The sequence below is a fragment of the Saimiri boliviensis genome, chromosome 12 (assembly GCF_048565385.1).
Source record: "Saimiri boliviensis isolate mSaiBol1 chromosome 12, mSaiBol1.pri, whole genome shotgun sequence".
Taxonomy (NCBI): Eukaryota; Metazoa; Chordata; class Mammalia; order Primates; family Cebidae; genus Saimiri; species Saimiri boliviensis.
This window is the reverse complement of record NC_133460.1, coordinates 46,990,982-47,012,214: the sequence shown is the minus strand read 5'-3', so window position 1 is coordinate 47,012,214 and position 21,233 is coordinate 46,990,982. Positions and strand designations below refer to the sequence as shown.

At 36.5% G+C, this 21,233-nt stretch overlaps 1 protein-coding gene across 6 annotated transcripts in view; it reads left to right on the top strand.

Annotated features, from left to right (window-relative positions):
- Nucleotides 1-21,233, top strand: part of CTNNA3 (catenin alpha 3) — a 1,773,069-nt gene that overhangs the window by 40,518 nt on the left and 1,711,318 nt on the right. For 2 of the 6 annotated variants that reach the window (XM_074382304.1, XM_003928684.4), the window contains exons 1-2: nucleotides 1,032-1,173; nucleotides 13,341-13,444. In XM_074382304.1, coding sequence (XP_074238405.1) covers nucleotides 13,346-13,444 — 99 coding nt within the window. In that variant the 5' untranslated portion in view covers nucleotides 1,032-1,173; nucleotides 13,341-13,345. Of the gene's footprint in view, nucleotides 1-1,031; nucleotides 1,174-1,997; nucleotides 2,085-13,340; nucleotides 13,445-21,233 lie in introns of those variants that run through there. The other 4 variants (XM_074382308.1, XM_003928685.4, XM_074382305.1 and 1 more) reach the window with 3 other exon arrangements.

Sequence of the window (21,233 nt, the reverse complement as noted above, 5' to 3'; positions counted from 1 at the left end):
AGTTCCTAGCTGAAGTATAAAAACTACATGTCATTGGGTGCAATACGTGGGCTTTCAGAATCTCATAATACCCTCTGCTGGTTAAATGAGGGATTGTGTTTAAAAATGAGTGACTTGGCTTTTTTGTTTGTTTTTTAAATTATCGATAATTGCTCTATTAATTATAAAAGGATTGAGCAGTACAAAGTATTGTGAAATAATATAGGAAAAAATTGTAAATGTGAAGAATGAAGCCAATGTGTTACTTAAATGTTTTCTGAAGTGAAATCAATGTGGAAATATCTACAATTGGAATTTCCTAATCTTTTGGTCTATATTTTAATCATGAAGTAGGTCACAGGGAAGGAATGTAATGGGGGAAAAATACATGAATCTCTTGCCTTTATCCTCAAGAACAATTCTGATTAATTCAAGGTATTTAAATTACCTTCATTATTTATTCCTAAATTATTGTTGTAAGAGCTATTGACAAAATCTGACGGTGAGCTAAGAACTGATTTTTTCACCTCACCATTGGGTACGATGCCTACTATCTGGGTAATGGAATCAGTTGTACCCCAAACCTCAGCATCATGCAGTATACCCATATAACAAACCTGAACAAGTACCCCCGAATCTAAAATAAAAGTTGATATTGTGAGGAAAAGAAAGAATAGCTTATCTGTGGATAGCCTAATTTAATTTCTTTTAAAAATAACAGGCATTATCTTAAGTAACTTAAAAGCTTGATTGCTTCAGGGAAGTATCATATAGCATGACTGTTTTATATTTTTTCTTTCTACTTTTATAAATTGTCAAAAATTCTACTTTGGGATTTGCAGTGTTTTGGGTACATAATGACCATGCAAATTATATTTAGAAGTTGATAGCGGATAATGTATTATTATTGCACTGTAAATCTGAAAAACACAATTTCAGGTCTGATTCTGCTGTTTGATGTTATTCTTCACTGGCATGTTGCTTTAAGAGCACCCATCCCCCCTTCTTGCTTGAGCCACTGTGTCCTGTCAGTCATCCTGAAATACACTAGGGTGCTTGTCAGGCTGTTTGCTTACAGATGCATCATAAGCCAAATTGTGAGCCATGATAGTGGCACTGAATTTCTAAATACAAGAAATTGCTTAGACAATTGGTTTAGTATCTGTATATGGGCAATACTCTGTCCTGCAGTAGGTGAGTGGAGTGTCAAACTTTTAAAAATCAAACTTTGCTATAATGCAAATCCTAGTAATTATAGATTATCTGTTGCTTGGTTAGATAACTTTGGGGGAAATGAAAGGACATTATTTCTGTAAAATGGGATGAATAGAAACTATTACGTTGTGCATTTTTTACGTTTATAACTAATTTTCCTTTCAGTAACACTAAACTCTAGACTATTTCATGAAAGCTCCAATTTTAAATGTCTACTTTTCTGAGTATATTAGCAGACATTTCAGATTTAGATAAAAATGTGGTTCTCTTACACATTTTTTTCTTTCACAACTCAGGCAGATTCAATTGAGCAGAGGCTCAAGTCTGCTGTTTATTAGTGGTTTTAAAAATAGCACTAAAACAAATTCTCATGTGCCAGTGCCCAAGCTATAGTAGTCTTACATCAGCTCATTTAAAAACTCCTACTCTGTAACTGAGCTCTTACTATACTGATTGAGTATGCATACTAGAAACTTTACGTACTTTAGACATAAAAATTGTACAGCAAGTAGGTTATTTGTGCAAACAATTTAATTGCTCTTATGGGCTTTTAAACTTAAATTGTGCATGGATGTTTTCCCTGTAGTTTTTGTATGCAGACTTAAATATTTTTAAACAGAGAATTGGTAAAGCAAATAAGAAGGAACTGATGATTTTTTATACTTGTATATTCAATATGGTAGAGCACATATTAAGAGGCAGCAAGGAGTTAAAGTTGTAAGGCTTTTTCTAAGGTAAATGAGAAAAGATTGCTTTTTCAGATACCTAGAATGATTCTTTATTTATTCCTTGCCTTCTTCTAGAAAGAAAATAGAGGGTTTCAGAAATCGTACGGTAGAGTTTCATGCAAACCAGTTGCTTCCCTTACCTTGGTGGCAGTCTGGAGTGAGGCGAGTATGCTGGATTGTGAATATTAAATATGCTTTAAATGTCACTTGTGTTTTGGTGAAAAAAAGTAAAGAACTGCTGCCCTGTTAACCCACACACTAACTTATGTGAATATAAATGTGGCCCCAAGTATCCAGAAAACAATTTGGTCTGTTAGTTCAGAAAAGAGACTAAACAAACTTAGTTTTTTGGAAACAACCAGGAGTGGGACGATCACTACATATTAGAACAGACATGATCAAGACAATGTTTAAAATAAAATACATTTAACGATTTTGTATAAATGTATAAATACTAGTCCTAGTATTTAAAAAAAATAAATTGTTGTAAATGGGATTGGCTGCTTTCCTTCTTTGCACGCTTTTAATCTAGCAGTAAATTTAACTTAATTTCAACTTCTGTAAGGTCAAAATTAACTGGATTGATCTAAGTGGTAAAAACAGTTGTTGGGTAGAAAGAAGGAAATCAGAGACAGGACTTGGTAATGTGCTTTGATCTTCAAATACCCACAAGACACCTACTATGTTGAAGACTCTGGACTCTGGGCCTTGTACTCACTAACCTAGGCTTGTCTAAGTGAACTAGCTTAGAAACTCACTGCTGTCACACAGCAGTATTGAAAAAAGACAAGAGGGTAGCAGTTCAGATTTGCTAAGGATTTTCAGTGTTGTCTTCTGATATGAACATCATGACCCAGGGACAATCATTTGGTTCTTTTTTATTCATTGTTAAAAATAAGATCAATAAGAAATGATTCACCAGGGCCATGGTTGTGAAGATCGAGACCCGCGATGGGAAGCTGGTATTTGAGTCCTCTGATGTCGTGTCTAAGTCAACAGCTGTGGCAGCCCCTCCCCCACAAAATAAATATTCGTTTAGTTTTTGAATTTTTTTTTTTTTTTTTTTGAGACAAGGTCCTGCTCTGTTGCCTAGGCTGGAGTGCAGTGGCGTGATCATAGCTCATTGCAGCCTTGACTTCCTGGCTCAAGTGATCTTCCCACCCCAGCCTCCCAAGTAGCTAAGACTATAGGCATGTGCCACCTCACCTGGCTAATTTAATTTTTGATTTATATTTTTCATAGAGATAGGGGTCTCGTTATGTTTTCCAGGTTTGTCTGGCACTCCTGGCCTCAAGCAGTCTTTCTGCCTTGGCTTCCCAAACTGCTGGGATTAGAGGTGTGAGCCACGACACCTAGCCTGATTTTATATTTATATCTTTTCTTTTTCTTATACTATTTATTTGCTTTATCCTAATGTGTGTGTATGTATGTATATATGTATATGTATCTATGTATACAAAGGCATGTATACACATGCTCACATAAATTATAAGAATACTAAATGTAGTTTAAGATTACTTTGATACTCTTCTTAGAGGATATCTCTCTAAAGATTAGAGTAAAAATATCATGTTTTGAAGTCACTTGAAATTCTTCATTTTTGTGTGGTTATGAAGCTAACTTGAAATATAACTAAAGTTTATTTTCTTTTGTTTGCTTTTAATTTTTTGGGATTGATTTGTAACTTAAATGTTCTTTAATTATGGGGCACATTTACATGGTTTCAAAGTCAAAATTCCAAAACTAGGTACATTGGGAGAAGTCTAGCATTCTTCTGTCTCTGTTTCTTCCCTCCTCCTAAAAGACCACTATTTTAATTTGTTTTCCATTTGTCTTTCACTACTTCTTTATGAAAGTATAAGGAAAAATACAAAGGCGTTTGTAGTACAGCCTGTCTTACATAAAGGTAGTATACTATAAATACTCCTATGTACTTTGCTTTTTTCGTTTAACAAGGTGGACTGCAGATTACTCCATTCAAGCATGTAGACAAAATTTCATTTCTTTCCACAATTATGTGGTACTTGTTTGTGTGGATATACCATAGTTTTCTCTCTCCTCTTCTTCCCCCTCCCTCCCTTCCTCCTTCCTTCTTTCCTTCCCTCCTGCCTTCCTTCGCTCCCTTTCTCCCTTCTTCTCTCTCTTTCTTCCTTTTCTTTTTTTTTTTTTTGTTTTACCAAAATTGCTGCAATTAATTGCCTTGGGCATATATCACTTTTTATTTTTATATTTGAGGTAAATTCCTAGAAACTGAATTGCTGAGTCAAAGTTTAAATACATACATATACATATACAATTCATATATATGTATTGCATATTTTCCCTCCATAGGAATAATGTTTTAAATATCCACTAGCAAGGTATACGTGTATTTGTTTCTCTGCAGCCTTACTAACGAGTTTGTTACCAAAATTTTGATAATTGCTAATCTGAAAGGTGAGAAAGGATATTTCAATGTATTATAATTTGATTTCTTTTATTATGAATGACGTTGGGAGGCTTTTTACTTGGTTAAACGTCATTTACATAATTTTCCATGAATGAGAAATTGCATTCAACCTCAAATAGTATCTATTGATCTCTTGCTATGAAAGATGAGTGAAGATGAGTATTTGTGGCTTTTCCATATTTTTTTTGCTGTGTAATTCCATGGCAAAGTGCTAGTCTGCCCACCACGTCCCCAAATGTGTTCTCAGTCCATGTGTACTGGATATTTCTAGTGTTACTAATGTTTGTTGTTTGCTTCCATTTGTTTCTTGAATTCTAAATGGTTGGAGAGAAGCAGGAGGGTTGTGTTTTGAAGCCAGGGGAGAAAAGTCATCTATTTCCTGTAGAGAGGATACTTAACATGTGGGATAAGAAACAGTTAAGTAGGATTAAGAGCTATTTACCCAGTGTTCCTGGAGAAACTTTAAGAAAATATTGACAAATAATGAACTTGGATGGTTGATTTAAAGATTCTGGCAGAGACTTTAAAAAATTCTCTTCAGGGAGTATTATGGAATGGAAAACTAGGAGACAGAAGAAACTGAAATTCCCCAGTTACATACTATTTGTTTTCCCAAGTGTATTTATTGATTTATAGAAAAATGAATATAGTGTTTTCAAGAACTTTGGTTTCATTTTCTTTATTCTGAGAAGCAGACTTTTATTTATTTCTTGCTAAACAGAGAACACAGAAGAAATGGAAATTTTTTGGCTTCACATTGAGTTTGATGAGAATTCTACTACCTTTCCCATTCTCTTTTTGTTCTCTGCTTTTTAAAAATATCAGACCTTATGAGAATTCATATATGGTTGAACTGTTTTACAATATTATGGAATGGGATGACCCATAGGCTCACTGGACTTGCAGCAACAGAAGCCCATTGACACTTTCAAAGTGTATGTGAAGGACACTTTAATTCTGCCCTGGTTGCTTAAACTTGATGCCTTTTCTAGCTGAAGGTTATTGTTGTTCTGATATTTCAGTGAAAGCTTCTCTGTTGTCTCATATATTAGATTAGCTTTTTTTTTTTTTGACTTCAGTTTGACTAATTTAGTTCTATGGCTTTTAAAAAAATATATAAGTAACCTTCATGCATGCTGAGCTTATATAAGATGGGTCTCTATTTTGGCTTAATTTTTGTATGGTATAAAATGTCCTTAATTTGAAGCCATTGCTACATAGAGTAACTAACCATGAGGCATTTCTGTCCTTTCTCTGTAGCTGCAATTTCAAAAATATGTATCATTGTGAAATATAGGGTGAGCTTTTAGTGTGAACTAACATTTTATAGAATAACTAAATGGTATGCTGTCAGGGTCATGAAGTCATCTTGTGAAATTCTCATATACAATGTTACTTTTCAGGTAAGTCAGAAATTGAATTATGACTTTTTGCTTTTTTTTTAAAGAGGCAGATTAGATTTGACCAGCCATTCATGATCAGAAGGCTATTATAAGATTATAATATTGTAAGATCTAAATATAGAATCTGCTGTTTTTCTTTGTTTTCATATTGGTTGAGGTGTTTTTTTTTTTCTCCATTTTTGCAGCTTTCATTTTGGTTGTATGTGTGAGGAAACATGTTTAATTTTGGTTACTATGGCTAGAGTAAACAATTTTTTTTTAATTTAATTAACTTTGAATCATCTCATAAGAAATTCATAAAACATCATTTTGCGGGGATGGTCAATTTGATCATTTTTCAAAAAACATCAATAAGATAGCTATCTAAAGGTTTAATAAGAATTTCAAATGCTCAAATAAGCTTTATAAAGTTTGTATAAAAAAATAAAAATTAGCCGGGCGCGGTGGCTCAAGCCTGTAATCCCAGCACTTTGGGAGGCCAAGGCGGGTGGATCACGAGGTCGAGAGATCGAGACCATCGTGGTCAATGTGGTGAAACCCCGTCTCTACTAAAAATACAAAAAATTAGCTGGGCATGGTGGCGCGTGCCTGTAGTCCCAGCTACTCAGGAGGCTGAGGCAGGAGAATTGCTTGAACCCAGGAGGTGGAGGTTGCGGTGAGCCCAGATCGCGCCATTGCACTCCAGCCTGGGTCACAAGAGCGACACTCTGTCTCAAAAAAAAAAAAAAAAAACAAAAAAAAAAAAATAAAAATTAGATGAGTGTGGTGGCAGGCACCTGTAATCCCAGCTACTTGGGAGGCTGAGGCAGAAGAATTGCTTAAACCCAGGAGGTAGAGGCTGCAGTGAGCCAAGATCATGCTATTGCACTCCAGCCTGGGCAACAGAGTGAGACTCTGTCTCAAGAAAAAAAAAAAAAAAAAAAGTAGAGATAGGGTTTCACCATATTGGTCAGGCTGCTCTTGAACTCCTGATCTCAACATATTAATGATATTTACTTTCTGTTCTAAAACATAATGTTTTGTTCTATAGAAATTCAGAGATTTTCGAAGCGAAGAAAATAAAAAGTACAGGCTCTTGGGGTTCCCTATACTTAGTGCATCTAACAATTGTAGCCTTAACTCTGGGGCATACCTTTTATGTACTACTGTGGAATTGATTTCAATTTCAAGATCCTTTAGGAGGCTGTTGTGCATTAGGAATGTGTGTGTTTGTTTTTTTAAAGAGTACTTTAGGCATGTTGCATTTCTAATTAGTGCACATGTAGGAAATATGCCTTATTGATTTTGAAGTGATTTTGAAGTCAAGAAATCCAATAAAATTGAGGTACCAGAGGGAAGCTCGGTTTTAAACTCTTTTGTTATAAAAACAATGAGTGAAAGCACTCTTGAATAGTAATTATGAGCTCTATAGATGAGGGAGAGGTTTAATCTGAATGTAGACAAGTAGATTCTGTTCTTTCACTTAAAAGAAGATGATGATATCAGCTAACATTTGTTGAGCCCCTGCTAGATATCAGAGATATGGGCCAAGTTATGGATTTTATATGGATTTTCTTATGTAATCTTTCAGATCCCTTTCAGGTGGGTACTCTTATTATTCTCATTTTATGGATTAGGAAACTGATGTTCAGGAAAGATCAGTAACTTATCTAAAGTCACCAGTGAGCAGTAAATAAAACCTGGATTCTCACCCAGGCAGTCTAACTTTAAAGCAGATGCTGTTAATCACCGAGGCCCAATAGTGGTGAGAGTAAGAGAATTTAAGAACTCTTAAGCAGACAGTGGGTGTTGCTGGGTGAGGTAACAGGATGTCTCATATGGGCTGCTCCATATTGTACCGCTGAGGGTCTGAGTGGAGACAAAATATAGCCTTCCCTCCGCTGAGCAAAGTGTGGGCCTTTCTGCTAACACTTACAGGGCTGTGTCTACTCAGAAAATGACACAGTTTTCTAACATATCTGTCCAGAAGGGGCATATTTTTCTAATTCACCCAAAAGCAATTCCCAATTTTACAATCATACTCTGAATACCACTGCCTCTATTTCCATTCACTTGCAATAGTTGACTTCAACCTACCTATTTCTAGTGTACTTGCTTCTTGGTGGTCTCATTACATATCTACCTTTATGCTGACAACTCCAAAAGTTATATTTTCATTTCAGATTTCTCTTTCAAACCCTGCTCTTGGATATTCAGCTGCCTACTTTACATCTGCTCTTTGACGTTAATATGCACCTCAAATTGATCATGTCCCCAGCTGGGCTCTTCTTATTCCTGGTCCCCTTGCAGCCATTCCCACCTCAGTTAATGGCAACTTCATCCTTCCAGTTGCTCCAGACCGAAAAACCTAAAGATATCTTGAGTTCTGTCTGTCTTACGTTTCATCTTTCCTGAATTTCCGTTGGCTCAATCGTCAAACTGTATCTACAGTCTGAACCCTGTGTCTACTCCTGCTACCACCAACCAGTTCTAAGACATTATTTTATCTCATCTGGATTACTGTGGGAACTCCTAATGCTGTCCCTACTTTTTCTTTTGCCTTCCATACTTCATTCTATTCACCAGAATGATTCTTTTAAAGAATAAAACAGTTGACATTTTAGTGCTCAAACATCTGCAGTAGGTCCTCTGATCTGCAGACCCCACTGCCTTTCTGACTTTCTCTCTGACTCTGCTCTCTGTAGTTCACTCTGCCCTGCTTACACTGGCCTCCTTGCTGTTCTGCCCCTGCTTTCCTGCCGTAGGCTTCTGCTGTGATGTTACATCTGCCTGCAGTGCTCTTCCCCGGACTGTCTGCTTGGCTAATTTTCTTGCCTCTTCAAGTCTTGCTCAAGTGTCCCCTTCTCAATGAGTCTAAATCTTGACCTTATTCAATACTAAAATCCGCTCTGAACTTCGCTATTACCCACTCCTGCCTACTTTGTTCTGTTTCTTTTTGTAAAATAGCATGTGTTATTTACTAATCCACTAAATCATTTACTTTTTATTATCTTTATTGTTGAGAGTCACACTTTCCTCCTGATTGGCACGGAAGAGACAGTCAGTAGATATAAGTTGAAATAATGAATAAACGAATGATGCCCTGTAGTCTAGGGATGCCTCTGATCTCACATCATTTTGCTGTTATAGCCTGCCAAAAAGCTAGGTGAAAGAGTTTATACAGATTATTGCCCTCTAAGTAAACACATAAAAATAATTGTAAAGTGTAGGAAGAGCATTTGAAAAGAATGATACCCAGCTATTCCTTCATCACATATATTAGGCAATTGCTTGATTTTGTTGATTCTCTGACAAACCTTAGATCCTTTTGTTTACCGAGTGAATAGAAGGTGCAAACATACCAACAAATGATTACACTGGAAACTTGGAGGTGGGGCTTGGAAAACCAGTGTGTATAGAGATCGTAGCAAAAGTTTTATATTATAGTTGTCTTCTTTTCATTTTATTTCACTTTAGTCAAGACTGAGTTGTATAAAATCAGCTTTGATAATATTGTACAGCAAACTTCTCTTGCCTCCTTTTCTTTTACTTAAATCTTCTTGTGATGATCTACATTTTTTTTTCAGTTAACATTTGATTTCAATCCTTCACATTATTCCTGATGACATTATACTAATCTTTCTGAGGCATGGTGATGGGGGAGAGTGAGGCTTACAAAGTTCAGTTATGCACTGAAGGTAAATTCTTTTTTTTTTTTTTTGAGATGGAGTCTCTCTCTGTCTCAGGATCTTGCAGTCTTAGCATACTGCAGCCTCTCCCACCTGGTTTCCAGTGATTGTCCTGTCTCATCCTCCTGAGTAGCTGGGATTACAGGTGTGTGTTGAGGCAGGCAGATCACGAGGTCAGGAGATCAAGACCATCCTGGCCAACATGGTGAAACCCCGTCTCTACTAAAATACAAAAAATTAGGCGGGCATAGTGGTGCGTGCCTGTAGTCTCAGCTACTTGGGAGGCTGAGACAGGGGAATCACTTGAACCAGGGAGGCGGAGATTGCAGTGAGCCAACATTGCGCCACTGAACTCCAGCCTGGTGACAGAGCGAGACTCCGTCTCACAAAATAAAAAAAACAAAACCCCCCAAAAACACCCCATGTCAACTTACGTAAAAGAATTATAGTTTTACTAAGAGGAGCCTGAGCTCTGGAGTGGGTAGTGAGGGGTGTTGGGGGGGCGGTGGTTATGTGTTATTGTAGGGAGGAGAAGTAGGTGCCAAACATTTTCTCTTTAATATTTGTGAAGTAATGGCCACCTTTAGGCAAATTTTGGAAATGAGTACATTTTTCCACTGGCCTCTCTGCGCATTTCTCTGATCTTCTATCATCCCTCTTCTTTGCTGCTGGGGCACGATGAAAACGCAACGTGGCTCATGCTGTAATAGAGATGTGCACAGGGTGGCAGATGGCGAGCTAGTTCATACTAATGTGTGACTGAATGTGTGCACCCCATGACCTCTCAAGAGTTAACTGCATTTAGAAATGAAATGTGTGAATTAAAAATTAATGTAAATTGGTATAAGTTCAGTTTCAAGCAGGGAATAAAGTGGAATGAAGAAAATTGAGGCATTACAGACAAAGATAGTTTGGGGGGAAGGGAAGGATCCATGTCAGTAGGTGCCTTGAGGTCTTTCTCTGGAGACATCTATCACCACTGTCAAGAGATTTGTTCTTCTCCCTTTGATTCTGAAAACTGGGATTTCGTTATATAGTCTCTCTCCAAACCTGTACTTTTCTCTCTCCAAACCAAACATTTTATTAATAAAGTGTACTTTTTACTTTATAAAACCATCTCTTTTGGGTAAAAGTTTAAAAGTGGCAGGTTTCAAGTCAAAGAGCATCTAGTGGTATAGCGAGCTTCTTATTATTTCCATTCATCCAAGCTCAGTACACTGGTGAAATGAAGGTTGTTGAAGAAAGTATTCTTGAATTGTTTGGGAGGTAAAACCTAACTCTTAAGATTTTATAGATTATAAAATGCAAATACCAGTCATGGCCAGTGACTGACTCCTGTAATCCCAGCACTCTGGGAGACCGAGGTGGGCGGATCACCTGAGGTTGGGAGTGTGAGACCAGCCTGACTAACATGGAGAAACCATGTCTCTACTAAAAATACAAAATTAGCCAGGTGTGGTGGCTCATGCCTGTAATCCCAGCTACTCAGAAGGCGGAAGCAGGAGAATTGCTTGAACCCGGAAGACAGGGGTTATGGTGAGCTGAGATCGCACCCATTGCACTACAGCCTGGGTGACAAGAGCAAAACTCCATCGCAAAAAAACAAAGTAAATAAAATGCAAATGCCTTGGAATGTAATACTTACAACCTAGTAGGGTTTTTGTTTTGAATTTGCATTATGGTGTTGCTGTACCTACAATTTGCCAGACTTTGACTTTGCTTCAATTTCATTTGCAAAATTAGGCAGTTTTCTGCCTATGATAGCCCTTATTTCCAGTCAGTTGGGAATATTGACCAGGACATACAGAAAAGAAGGAAGATTTTTAAAATAAGAAATAGCATTTATTTAAAGATGAATAATTATATGAAACCAAGTTATTTAAGGACTTAGTTTTTAAAGTAATTTTTACCATGGAAAAATGAACTTTTGAAAACCTTTTACTTAAATTGTGTTAAAGGCATGGACACAGACTTAGAAGTTACTTTGGCTAAATTAGGTTGTCTTTTTATCTCTTGGCTAAAAAGCACTCCTTTTAGAAAGATGCTTCTAGGTTGAAAAATTCTTCTAGAAGGATTTATATATGATATGGATAATTTTTGCTCTCTTTAACTTTTTATTTTTCTTACTTTCAATTTCTGGTGGTCATATAGCTTTGGAAACTACTCGTGAATTTCACAGTGAAAGGGACATGTTTTTAAACACTGTGAAGGTTTACCTAGATTTTATGTTGACAACACTCTCCTCTACTTTTGTCCTTGAGATGAAAGAACAAAGCAATGGCAGCAATCTTAACTTGATTTTTATGTCATAGAGGGGTAACAAGGAAATCCTTTTGTGAGCACTTATTTGATAGAACTCTAAGGATATGCACTGAAGGATATACCTATTGCACAGATTGGCTCTGGGCTATGCAGAAATGTCACCACAGGAATAGGCTATCTGTCAATTTAGATTTGCCTGTGTTAGAAGGAATCCAAGTGGTAGGTGAAATGATTGAAAAACTAAAATCCAAACCAAACCAAACCAAAACATTTCAGTTCTAGAAATGCATTTGAAAGAAACCATTTGGCGATAGTGTTTGGAGCCTTTCTTAAAGCATGTCTCCTACGTTGCAGCTGAATTGCTGAGAAAAGAGACCATGTTTCTACTTTTAGAAGGAAAATAAAATCAGTGCAAAGGAGAGAGAAGCAAAGCAGAAAAGGGCTAAATTGTGGGGCTTTGTGACTTTATATGTTGATGTATCATTTGCTAATAACAGTAATTTGAAACTTTCATTTGAAAAGAAATTGAAGTAATATATTTTCACTTAATAGAATTTGAGTAATTATTTTTTCAAGTAAAGAAATTGTATCCACCTTGTAAGTGGCTTATGATAGAGTTAAGCACAGACTGGGAACAAGGACACACTTGGCAGGCTTGAAGGGGCAAATGGGGCTCTTGGCAGGTCATTTGGGTTATTTTCATTCAATAGGGGAAAGAGAACTATCTAGGAATGTGCTAGATTTCAGGAGGTGTGCTCTCTCTTTTCAATCAACGATGCCAGTGGGTTTCATTTAAAATTCTTAACACTTTACTGTAGTTTTTAGTAGATGAATAAATAATACGTTATAGCTATTTGAAAATATAGCTAGAGTTTTTGAATGTTAATCCAAATATGATACGCTACATATGATCATTTGATATATACGTATATAGTTAGGCAAAAATCTCACTGAATTGACTTTTAAGGATAATATTAATGCCTTAAAGAATGGCTTGCATTTTTTTCTTCTTCTTCTTTTGTCTTGCCCAAATATCAAATGCCTTCTCCAGGGCTTCTTTTAACAGCAACTGTGCATTTATATTAATTTGTTTCTGGTCCAAGAAGGTAGATTGCCCTTCACCGACTCCAATCAAAACCCTCAAATAAACAATCTTCAAATCAAGTAAAGATGTATCTTTACTTGTCCCCATGTCTTTCAAAGTTTTACTTGTTCCTTGTCTAAGTCATCATTAACAAGAAGAATCAAAATATGGGCATAGGCTGTCTCAATGCTGTGATTTCACAGAAGTCAAAGGACTTGGATGCTGTAAGATGTGTCTCATCATTCTGATCACTTAAGACTACTGATCAAATACAAACCCACCTTGGATGAGTTATTAATTTAGTTATGAACATACTGGTGCAGATTAATTTGTTACAGGACCTAAGCCCAGACAGCATGACCTCAGAGAACGGTCGGTGAATATCTTCTTTCTCTGAAGGTAGATTTTGTACCCTGGTCCTCTGAGGGCTACAACTGATATCAAGAAGAGGTGCTGAATCCAAGTTTTACGTACTCCATGATTTTCATGAGTGCTCTTCTTCAGAAAACATTTTTTTAAAATTAATAAGCATCTTTTTGTGTTTGTACACAGGCAGCATGTCAGCTGAAACACCAGTCACTCTGAATATTGATCCTCAGGATCTGCAGGTCCAAACATTCACTGTAGAGAAGCTGCTGGAGCCTCTCATAATCCAGGTATTGATACCATGGAAATTATGACATATAGTAACTGCAGAAGAATTAAAAATGTGGGAAAAACGAATAATGAGGAAATAAAAGATTTGATTTTTATATATGAATATGTCATCTAAAATTATCCTTTATTTAAAGAGTTGTTAAGATGTGAAAAAGTGTGTATTTGGTAATAATAACATTCTTAAAGTTTTCCCCCACATTATCTTTTAGCAATAATAGCAGTTGTACACACACACATACATAATTTTCAGAGTACCTTTATATAAATTATTTCTTTGATAATCATGAAAACCGAATGAGGCAGGTAGGATGGTTAAAACCGTCTTTATTATCTAAATGAAGAAACTGAGGCCTAGAGAAGTTCACTAACTTGCCTCAGGCACATGGCATCTTTGTCAAATAGGAAATTATTTTTAAAATATGAAAATGTATGAGCAAAGCAGCTATTTAAAGGAATTCTGTGATAAAGTCTTTCATAAGGTGAATAATCCTTTGATGATATACATAATGATTCTCCGACTTTTTTATTTATGTAACTCCAGATTTCATGTATCGCACTTTTTAAAGGCAGAGCTTAAAGAAATTTACGCAGTGGTACAGATTTAAATTTTTGTCCTTAACCCACAATTTGTGAGGGAACTTCCCTTTAGGCTGACCTTACATTATGCCTCCTAATATAAGATACGAGTCCCTTTTTTCCAGGGACTCAAAGAACCCAAAGGTTACTTGGGTGAACAACTATGCTGATCTTTCCTCAGATCATGTAAATATGTTCTGCTTATCTTTTTTGTGAGATGGATGTGGGGAGGGGGAGTAGCTATGAGAATAGACTTTGTACATATTTTTACTTAGTACAAGTCGATAATCTGCTACGGGAAAGACAATTCAAAACATGTGCCTCCCTGATGATATCTTAATAGTTAACTTTGGCAGTCTTAACAACACTAATATCTGGTGTGAAATGTATACTAGATTACTGTGGAGACTTCATTAAAGTCTGTCTTAGCCACCCACTAAGCAGTTTCATGTTAAAAAGAAAAAAGGCTGGGTGCAACGGCTCTTGCCTATAATCCCAGCACTTTTGGAAGGTCGAGGCAAGAGGATCGCTTGAGCCCAAGAGTTCAAGACCAGCCTGGGCAACACAGCGAAACTCTGTCTAAAAAAAAACCAAAAAACCAAAAACCCAAAATCCCAAAAAACAAAAAAAACACTCATTTGTTTTTCTGAGTAAGTTCACAAAAAAATTGGAATGCCAAAAAAGTTACAAAGAATAGAATAAAAACACTCATAATTTCCTGAAGAGATAAACATTAATATTTTGGTGCATTTACTTCTAGTACATCAAAATTATGGGTGATTTTTTTATCATCTTTGTACTTTGTAATATTAAAGAATATATCTTCTTTATATATATATCCTTACATGTATATGTTGTATATACATGAAGAATATATATATATATGTGTGTGTAACAAGTGGAGATAGTCCTATATATGTAGGCTTTAATTCCACTTTTCCATTTAAAATGATATTTTAATAATTTCCCTATCTCTTTGTAAGTATGATTTAATAAAACTGCTATTTACTTATACATTATATGGCTGCACTACAGTTTTTTAAAGCAGCCTTGCATTTTTGGACATTTGTGTGTTTCTATTTTTTTCCTATTATAAATATTACTGTGCTGAACATCTGTACATACATTTTTATCACATACAATTTGTATTATTTCACTAGAATTAGTTACAAATGTGAAAGTTAAGGGCCAAGATATGAGTATTTTTATACTTTTTCATATATATCACTAATTTTTTGGGGGACAATTTTAAATGAGTTCTCACAAGTCACTTAAGATTTTGTTTCTATGCAATTATAAGGAGTGGGAATAAGGAAATGACCTTCATTTTGGAAATGGCTGGTGAAAACAGGTACATTAATGCTAGTGTATAACTATTATTTGCTCTATAACAATGGAAAATTAGAGTTGGTCACTTAAAACTTGCTAATCACGAAAGTTGCTGACATATTGCTTAAAAACAGAGAGAGTATCACAGGGAAACTTATTTTTGCATTCCAACTGAAACTAATAGATATTTTTCTTTAGTCAGTTATATTGCTAAAGAAGTTAATATGAAGTATTCTAAGTAAATTTACATTAAAGGGTAATGCTAGTCACAGTGTGTGTGTGTTTGTGTGTGTGTGTATGTGTGTGTGTTTTATGGCATGTTCTAAACCAATTATAACCATCTATAAACATTGAGTACACCTTTAAAATTAGAAAGATGAAAATGACCTGAATAATCTTGTTTGATTGGAAAGAAATGTGTCTCTCTAAAAAAGTGTGATTATGTTAATTTTAGAGGGCTTTTGATGTTCCCGGATTCAAACTTTTCATGACCTACAAGTAGGTAAGACACAGAAAGGGAACTCATTACCTTTTACATACCAGACAGTTCTCAGTTACATGTAAATATAATTGCTAATTTTGTCTTCCTTAGGATTGTTGTCAATGTTTTCAAAATATTCACTCATTTCTTAAAAGTGCTTTGGTATACAACATCAATGTCTTGGTTACAAAAATGATTTTGAGGTCTTAGCAATACTCAAGTCATATTAAATTAAAATAATTTATATAATACCAACTATGTACAATAACTATCTCATAAAGCAGAATTCCATGTAACAAAATTATTTGTATACAATCTTGATTTTCATTATAATGGGATTCTCCTTATCAAAACCCAGTACATTTCAAAGTCAAAGAGTTATGTTTTAAAATAACTGATTTTTTGGATGTGATGTTCAGCCTTCTTGTACCTGTCACTTTGATCATGTATGACCCACCAACACAAATAAAATATCTCATTAAATTATTTTAAAGGTGTTTCTTTCTAGGATAACATCATGTTAAATGTCTCATCACATTCTTGTTTGTTTTTTGAAGAGTGTTTATTTTTATTTTTTTAGATAAGAATAAGCTATTTATTTGAAAAGACTAAGTAGATCTCAATATTTTCTTTGTCATCAACTTTTATTTTAAATTCAGGAGTACATGAGCAGGATGTGCAGGTTTGTTACTTAGGTAAACATGTGCCATGGTGGTTTGTTGCACAGATCATTTCATCACGTAGGTATTAAGCCCAGTATCCATTAGCTATTCTTCCTGATGCTCTCCCTCCTTCCACACCCAGACAGGCCCCAGTGTGTTCCCTCCATGAGTTCATGTGTTCTCATCATTCAGCTCTCACTTATCAGTGAGAACATGTGATGTTTGGTTTTCTGTTCCTGCATTAGTTTGCTGAGGATAACGACTTCCAACTCCATCCCTGTCCCTGCAAAGGACGTGATCTTGTTCCTTTTTTTTTCCCTTGAGACAGAGTCTTGTTCTGTCACCAGGTGCCAGGCTGGAGTGCAGTGGCACGATCTCAGCTCACTGTGGCTTCTGCCTCCCAGGTTCAAGCTATTCTTCTTCCTCAGCCTCCCAAGTAGCTGGGACTACAGGCGCGCACCACCACATCCAGCTAATTTTTGTATGTTTTTAGTAGAGATGGGGTTTTACCATGTTGGCCAGGATGGTCTCGATCTCTTGACCTCATGATCCGCCCACCTTGGCCTCCCAAAGTGCTGGGATTACAGGCGTGAGCCACTGTGCCCGTTGGATCTTGTTCCTTTTTTATGACTGCATAGTATTCCATGGTATATTTGTACCACATTTTCTTTATCCAGTCCGTCACCGATGGACATTTAGGTTGATTCCATGCCTTTGCTATCGTGAATAGTGCTGCAATGAACATACATGTGCATGTATCTTTATAATAGAATGATATATATTACTTTGGGTATATCCCAGTAATGGGATTGCTGAGTCAAATGATATTTCTACATCTAGGTCTTTGAGGAATCACCACACTGTCTTCCACAGTGGTTGAACTAATGTACAAACTCACCAACAATGTAAAAGCATTCCTTTTTCTCTGCAACTTTGTCAGCATCTGTTGTTTTTTGACTTTTTAATAATAGCCATTCTGACCGCAGCTTGTCATTCTGTGTCTTTTAATCGGAACATTTAGCTCATTTACATTTAAGTTTAATGTTCTTGTGTGTGAATTTGATTCTGTCATCATGATGCTAGCTGGTTATTTTGCAGACTTGTTTATGTGGTTGCTTCATAGTGTCACTGGTCTGTATACTTCAGTGTGTTTTTTAGTGGCTGATAATGCTTTTTCTTTTCCATCTTTAGTGCTTCCTTTAGGAGCACTTGCAGAGCAGGCCTGATGGTGACAAATTCCCTCAGGATTTTTTCTCCTTTGTGTATGAAAAGGATTTTTATTTCTCCTTTGTGACTGAAAAGGATTTTATTTCTCCTTTGTGTATGAAGCGTAGTTTGGCCAGATATGAAATTCTGGGTTGGAAATTCTTTTATCTTTTTTCTTTTTAATTATACTTTAAGTTCTGGGGTACATGTATAGATCTTACAGGATTGTTACATAGGTATACACACATCATGGTGGTTTGCTGACTCCATCCCCCTGTCACCTATATTAGGTATTTTTCCTGATGTAATCTCCCCACTGCCTGCTATCCCTCCCTTAGCCCCCCATGCCACAACAGACTCCAGTGTGTGATATTCCTCTCCCTGTGTTCCTGTGTTCTCATTGTTCAGCACCCACTTATGTGTGGGAACATGTGGTGTTTGGTTTTCTGCTCTTGTTTCAGTTTACTGAGAATGATGGTTTCCAGATTCATCCATGTCCCTGAAAAGGACATGAACTCATCCTTTTTTATGGCTGCATAGCATTCCATGGTATATATGTGCCACATTTTTCTTTATCCAGTCTATCATTGATGGGCATTTGGGTTGGTTCCAAGTCTTTGCTATTGTGAACAGTGCTGCAATGAACATACATGTGCATGTGTCTTTATAGTACAATGATTTATAATCCTTTGGATATATAACCGAGTAACAGGATTGCTAGATCAAATGGTATTTCTATTTCTAGATCCTTGAATAATCACCACACTGCCTTCCACAATGGTTGAATTAATTTATACTCCCACCAACAGTGTAAAAGCATTCCTGTTTCTCCACATCCTCTCCAACATCCGTTGTCTCCAGATTTTTTAACGATCGCCATTTTAACTGGTGTGAGATGGTATCTCAATGTGGTTTTGATTTGCATTTCTCTAATGACCAGTGATGATCAGCATTTTTTCATATGTTTGTTGGCTGCATAAATGTCTTCTTTTGAAATGTGTCTGTTCATATCCTTCACCCACTTTGGGTGGGGTTGTATTTTTCTTGTAAATTTGTTTTAGTTCTTTGTAGATTCTGGATATTGGCCCTTTGTCAGATGGGTGGCTTGCAAAAATTTTTTCCCATTCTGTTGGTTGCTTGCTCACTCTAATGATAGTTTCTTTTGCTGTACAGAAGCTCTTAAGTTTAATTAGATCCCATTTGTCTATTTTGGCTTTTGTTGCCATTGCTTTTGGTGTTTTAGTCATGAAGTCCTTGCTTATGGCTGTGTCCTGTATGGTATTGCCTTGGTTTTCTTCTAGAGTTTTTATGGTGTTAGTACTCATGTTTAAATCTTTAATCCATCTGGAGTTAGTTTTTGTATAAGGTGTCAGGAAGGGGTCCAGTTTTAGCTTTCTGCACATGGCTAGCCAGTTTTCCCAACACCATTTATTAAACAGGGAATCCATTTCCCATTGCTTGTTTTTGTCAGATTTGTCAAAGATGAGATGGTTGTAGATGTATGGCATTACTTCCAAGGCCTCTGTTCTGTTTCATTGGTCTATATCTCTGTTTTGGTAATAGTACCATGCTGTTTTGGTTACTGTAGCCTTGTAGTAAAGTTTGAAGTCAGGTAGTGGATGCCTCCAGCATTTTTTTTTTTTTTTTCCTTAGGATTTTCTTGGCTATATGGGTTCTTTTTTTGTTCCATGTGAAGTTTATTTATTATTTTTTTTTATTGCATTTTAGGTTTTGGGGTACATGTGAAGAACATGAAAGATTGTTGCATAGGTACACACATGGCAGTGTGGTTTGCTGCCTTCCTTCCCATCAGCTATATCTGTCATTTCTCCCCATGCTATCTCTCCCCACCTCCCCATCCCCATCCCTCCCCCATTTCCCCCCAATGGACCCCAGTGTGTAGTGCTTCCCTCCCCGTGTCCATGTGTTCTCATTGTTCAACACCCGCCTATGAGTGAGAACATGTGGTGTTTGATTTTCTGTTCTTGTGTCAGTTTGCTGAGAATGATAGTTTCCAGGTTCATCCATGTCCCTGCAAAGGATACGAACTCATCATTTTGATGGCTGCGTAATATTCCATGGTGTATATGTACCACATTTTCCCTGTCCAGTCTATCATTGATGGGCATTTGGGTTGGTTCCAGGTCTTTGCTATTGTAAACAGTGCTGCAGTGAACATTCGTGTGCATGTGTCCTTATAGTAGAATGATTTATAATCCTTTGGATATATACCCAGTAATGGGATCGCTGGGTCAAATGGGATTTCTATTTTTAGGTCATTGAGGAATTGTCACACTGTCTTCCACAATGGTTGAACTGATTTACACTCCCACCAACAGTGTAAAAGTGTTCCTATTTGTCCACATCCTCTCCAGCATCTGTTGTCTCCAGATTTTTTAATGATCACCATTCTAACTGGTGTGAGATGGTATCTCAATGTGGTTTTGATTATCATTTCTCTAATGACCAGTGATGAGCATTTTTTCATATGTTTGTTGGCCTCATGTATGTCTTCTTTTGTAAAGTGTCTGTTCATATCCTTTGCCCACTTTTGAATGGGCTTGTTTGTTTTTTTTCTTGTAAATCTGTTTTAGTTCTTTGTAAATTCTGGATATCAGCCCCTTGTCAGATGGGTAGACTGCAAAAATTTTTTTCCCATTATGTTGGTTGCCAATTCACTCTAATGACTGTTTCTTTTGCTGTGCAGAAGCTGTGGAGTTTGATTAGGTCCCATTTAACTATTCTGGCTTTTGTTGCCAATGCTTTTGGCATTTTGGTCATGAAGTCCTTGCCTACACCTATGTCCTGAATCGTTTTGCCTAGATTTTCTTCTAGGGTTTTTATGGTGTTAGGTCTGATGTTTAAGTCTTTAATCCATCTGGAGTTAATTTTAGTGTAAGGTGTCAGGAAGGGGTCCAGTTTCTGCTTTCTGCACATGGCTAGCCAGTTTTCCCAACACCATTTATTAAACAGGGAATCCTTTCCATTGCTTGTTTTTGTCAGGTTTGTCGAAGATCGGATGGTTGTAGATATGTTGTGTTTCCTCTGAGGCCTCTGTTCTGTTCCATTGGTCTATATCTCTGTTTTCATACCAGTACCATGCTGTTTTGATTACTATAGCCTTGTAGTATAGTTTGAAGTCTGGTAGTCTGATGCCTCCTGCTTTGTTCTCTTTGCTTAGAATTGACTTGGCTATGTGGGCTCTCTTTCGGTTCCATAAGAAGTTTAAGGTGTTTTTTTCCAGTTCTGTGAAGAAGGTCATTGGTAGCTTGATGGGAATAGCATTGAATTTGTAAATTACTTTGGGCAGTGTGGCCATTTTCACGATGTTGATTCTTCCTAACCATGAACATGGGATGTTTCTCCATCTGTTTGTGTCCTCTCTTATTTCATTGAGCAGTGGCTTGTAGTTCTCCTTGAAGAGGTCCTTTACATTCCTTGTTAGTTGTATTCCTAGGTGTTTTATTCTCTTTGTAGCAATTGTGAATGGCAGTTCGTTCTTGATTTGGCTCTCTTTAAGTCTGTTACTGGTGT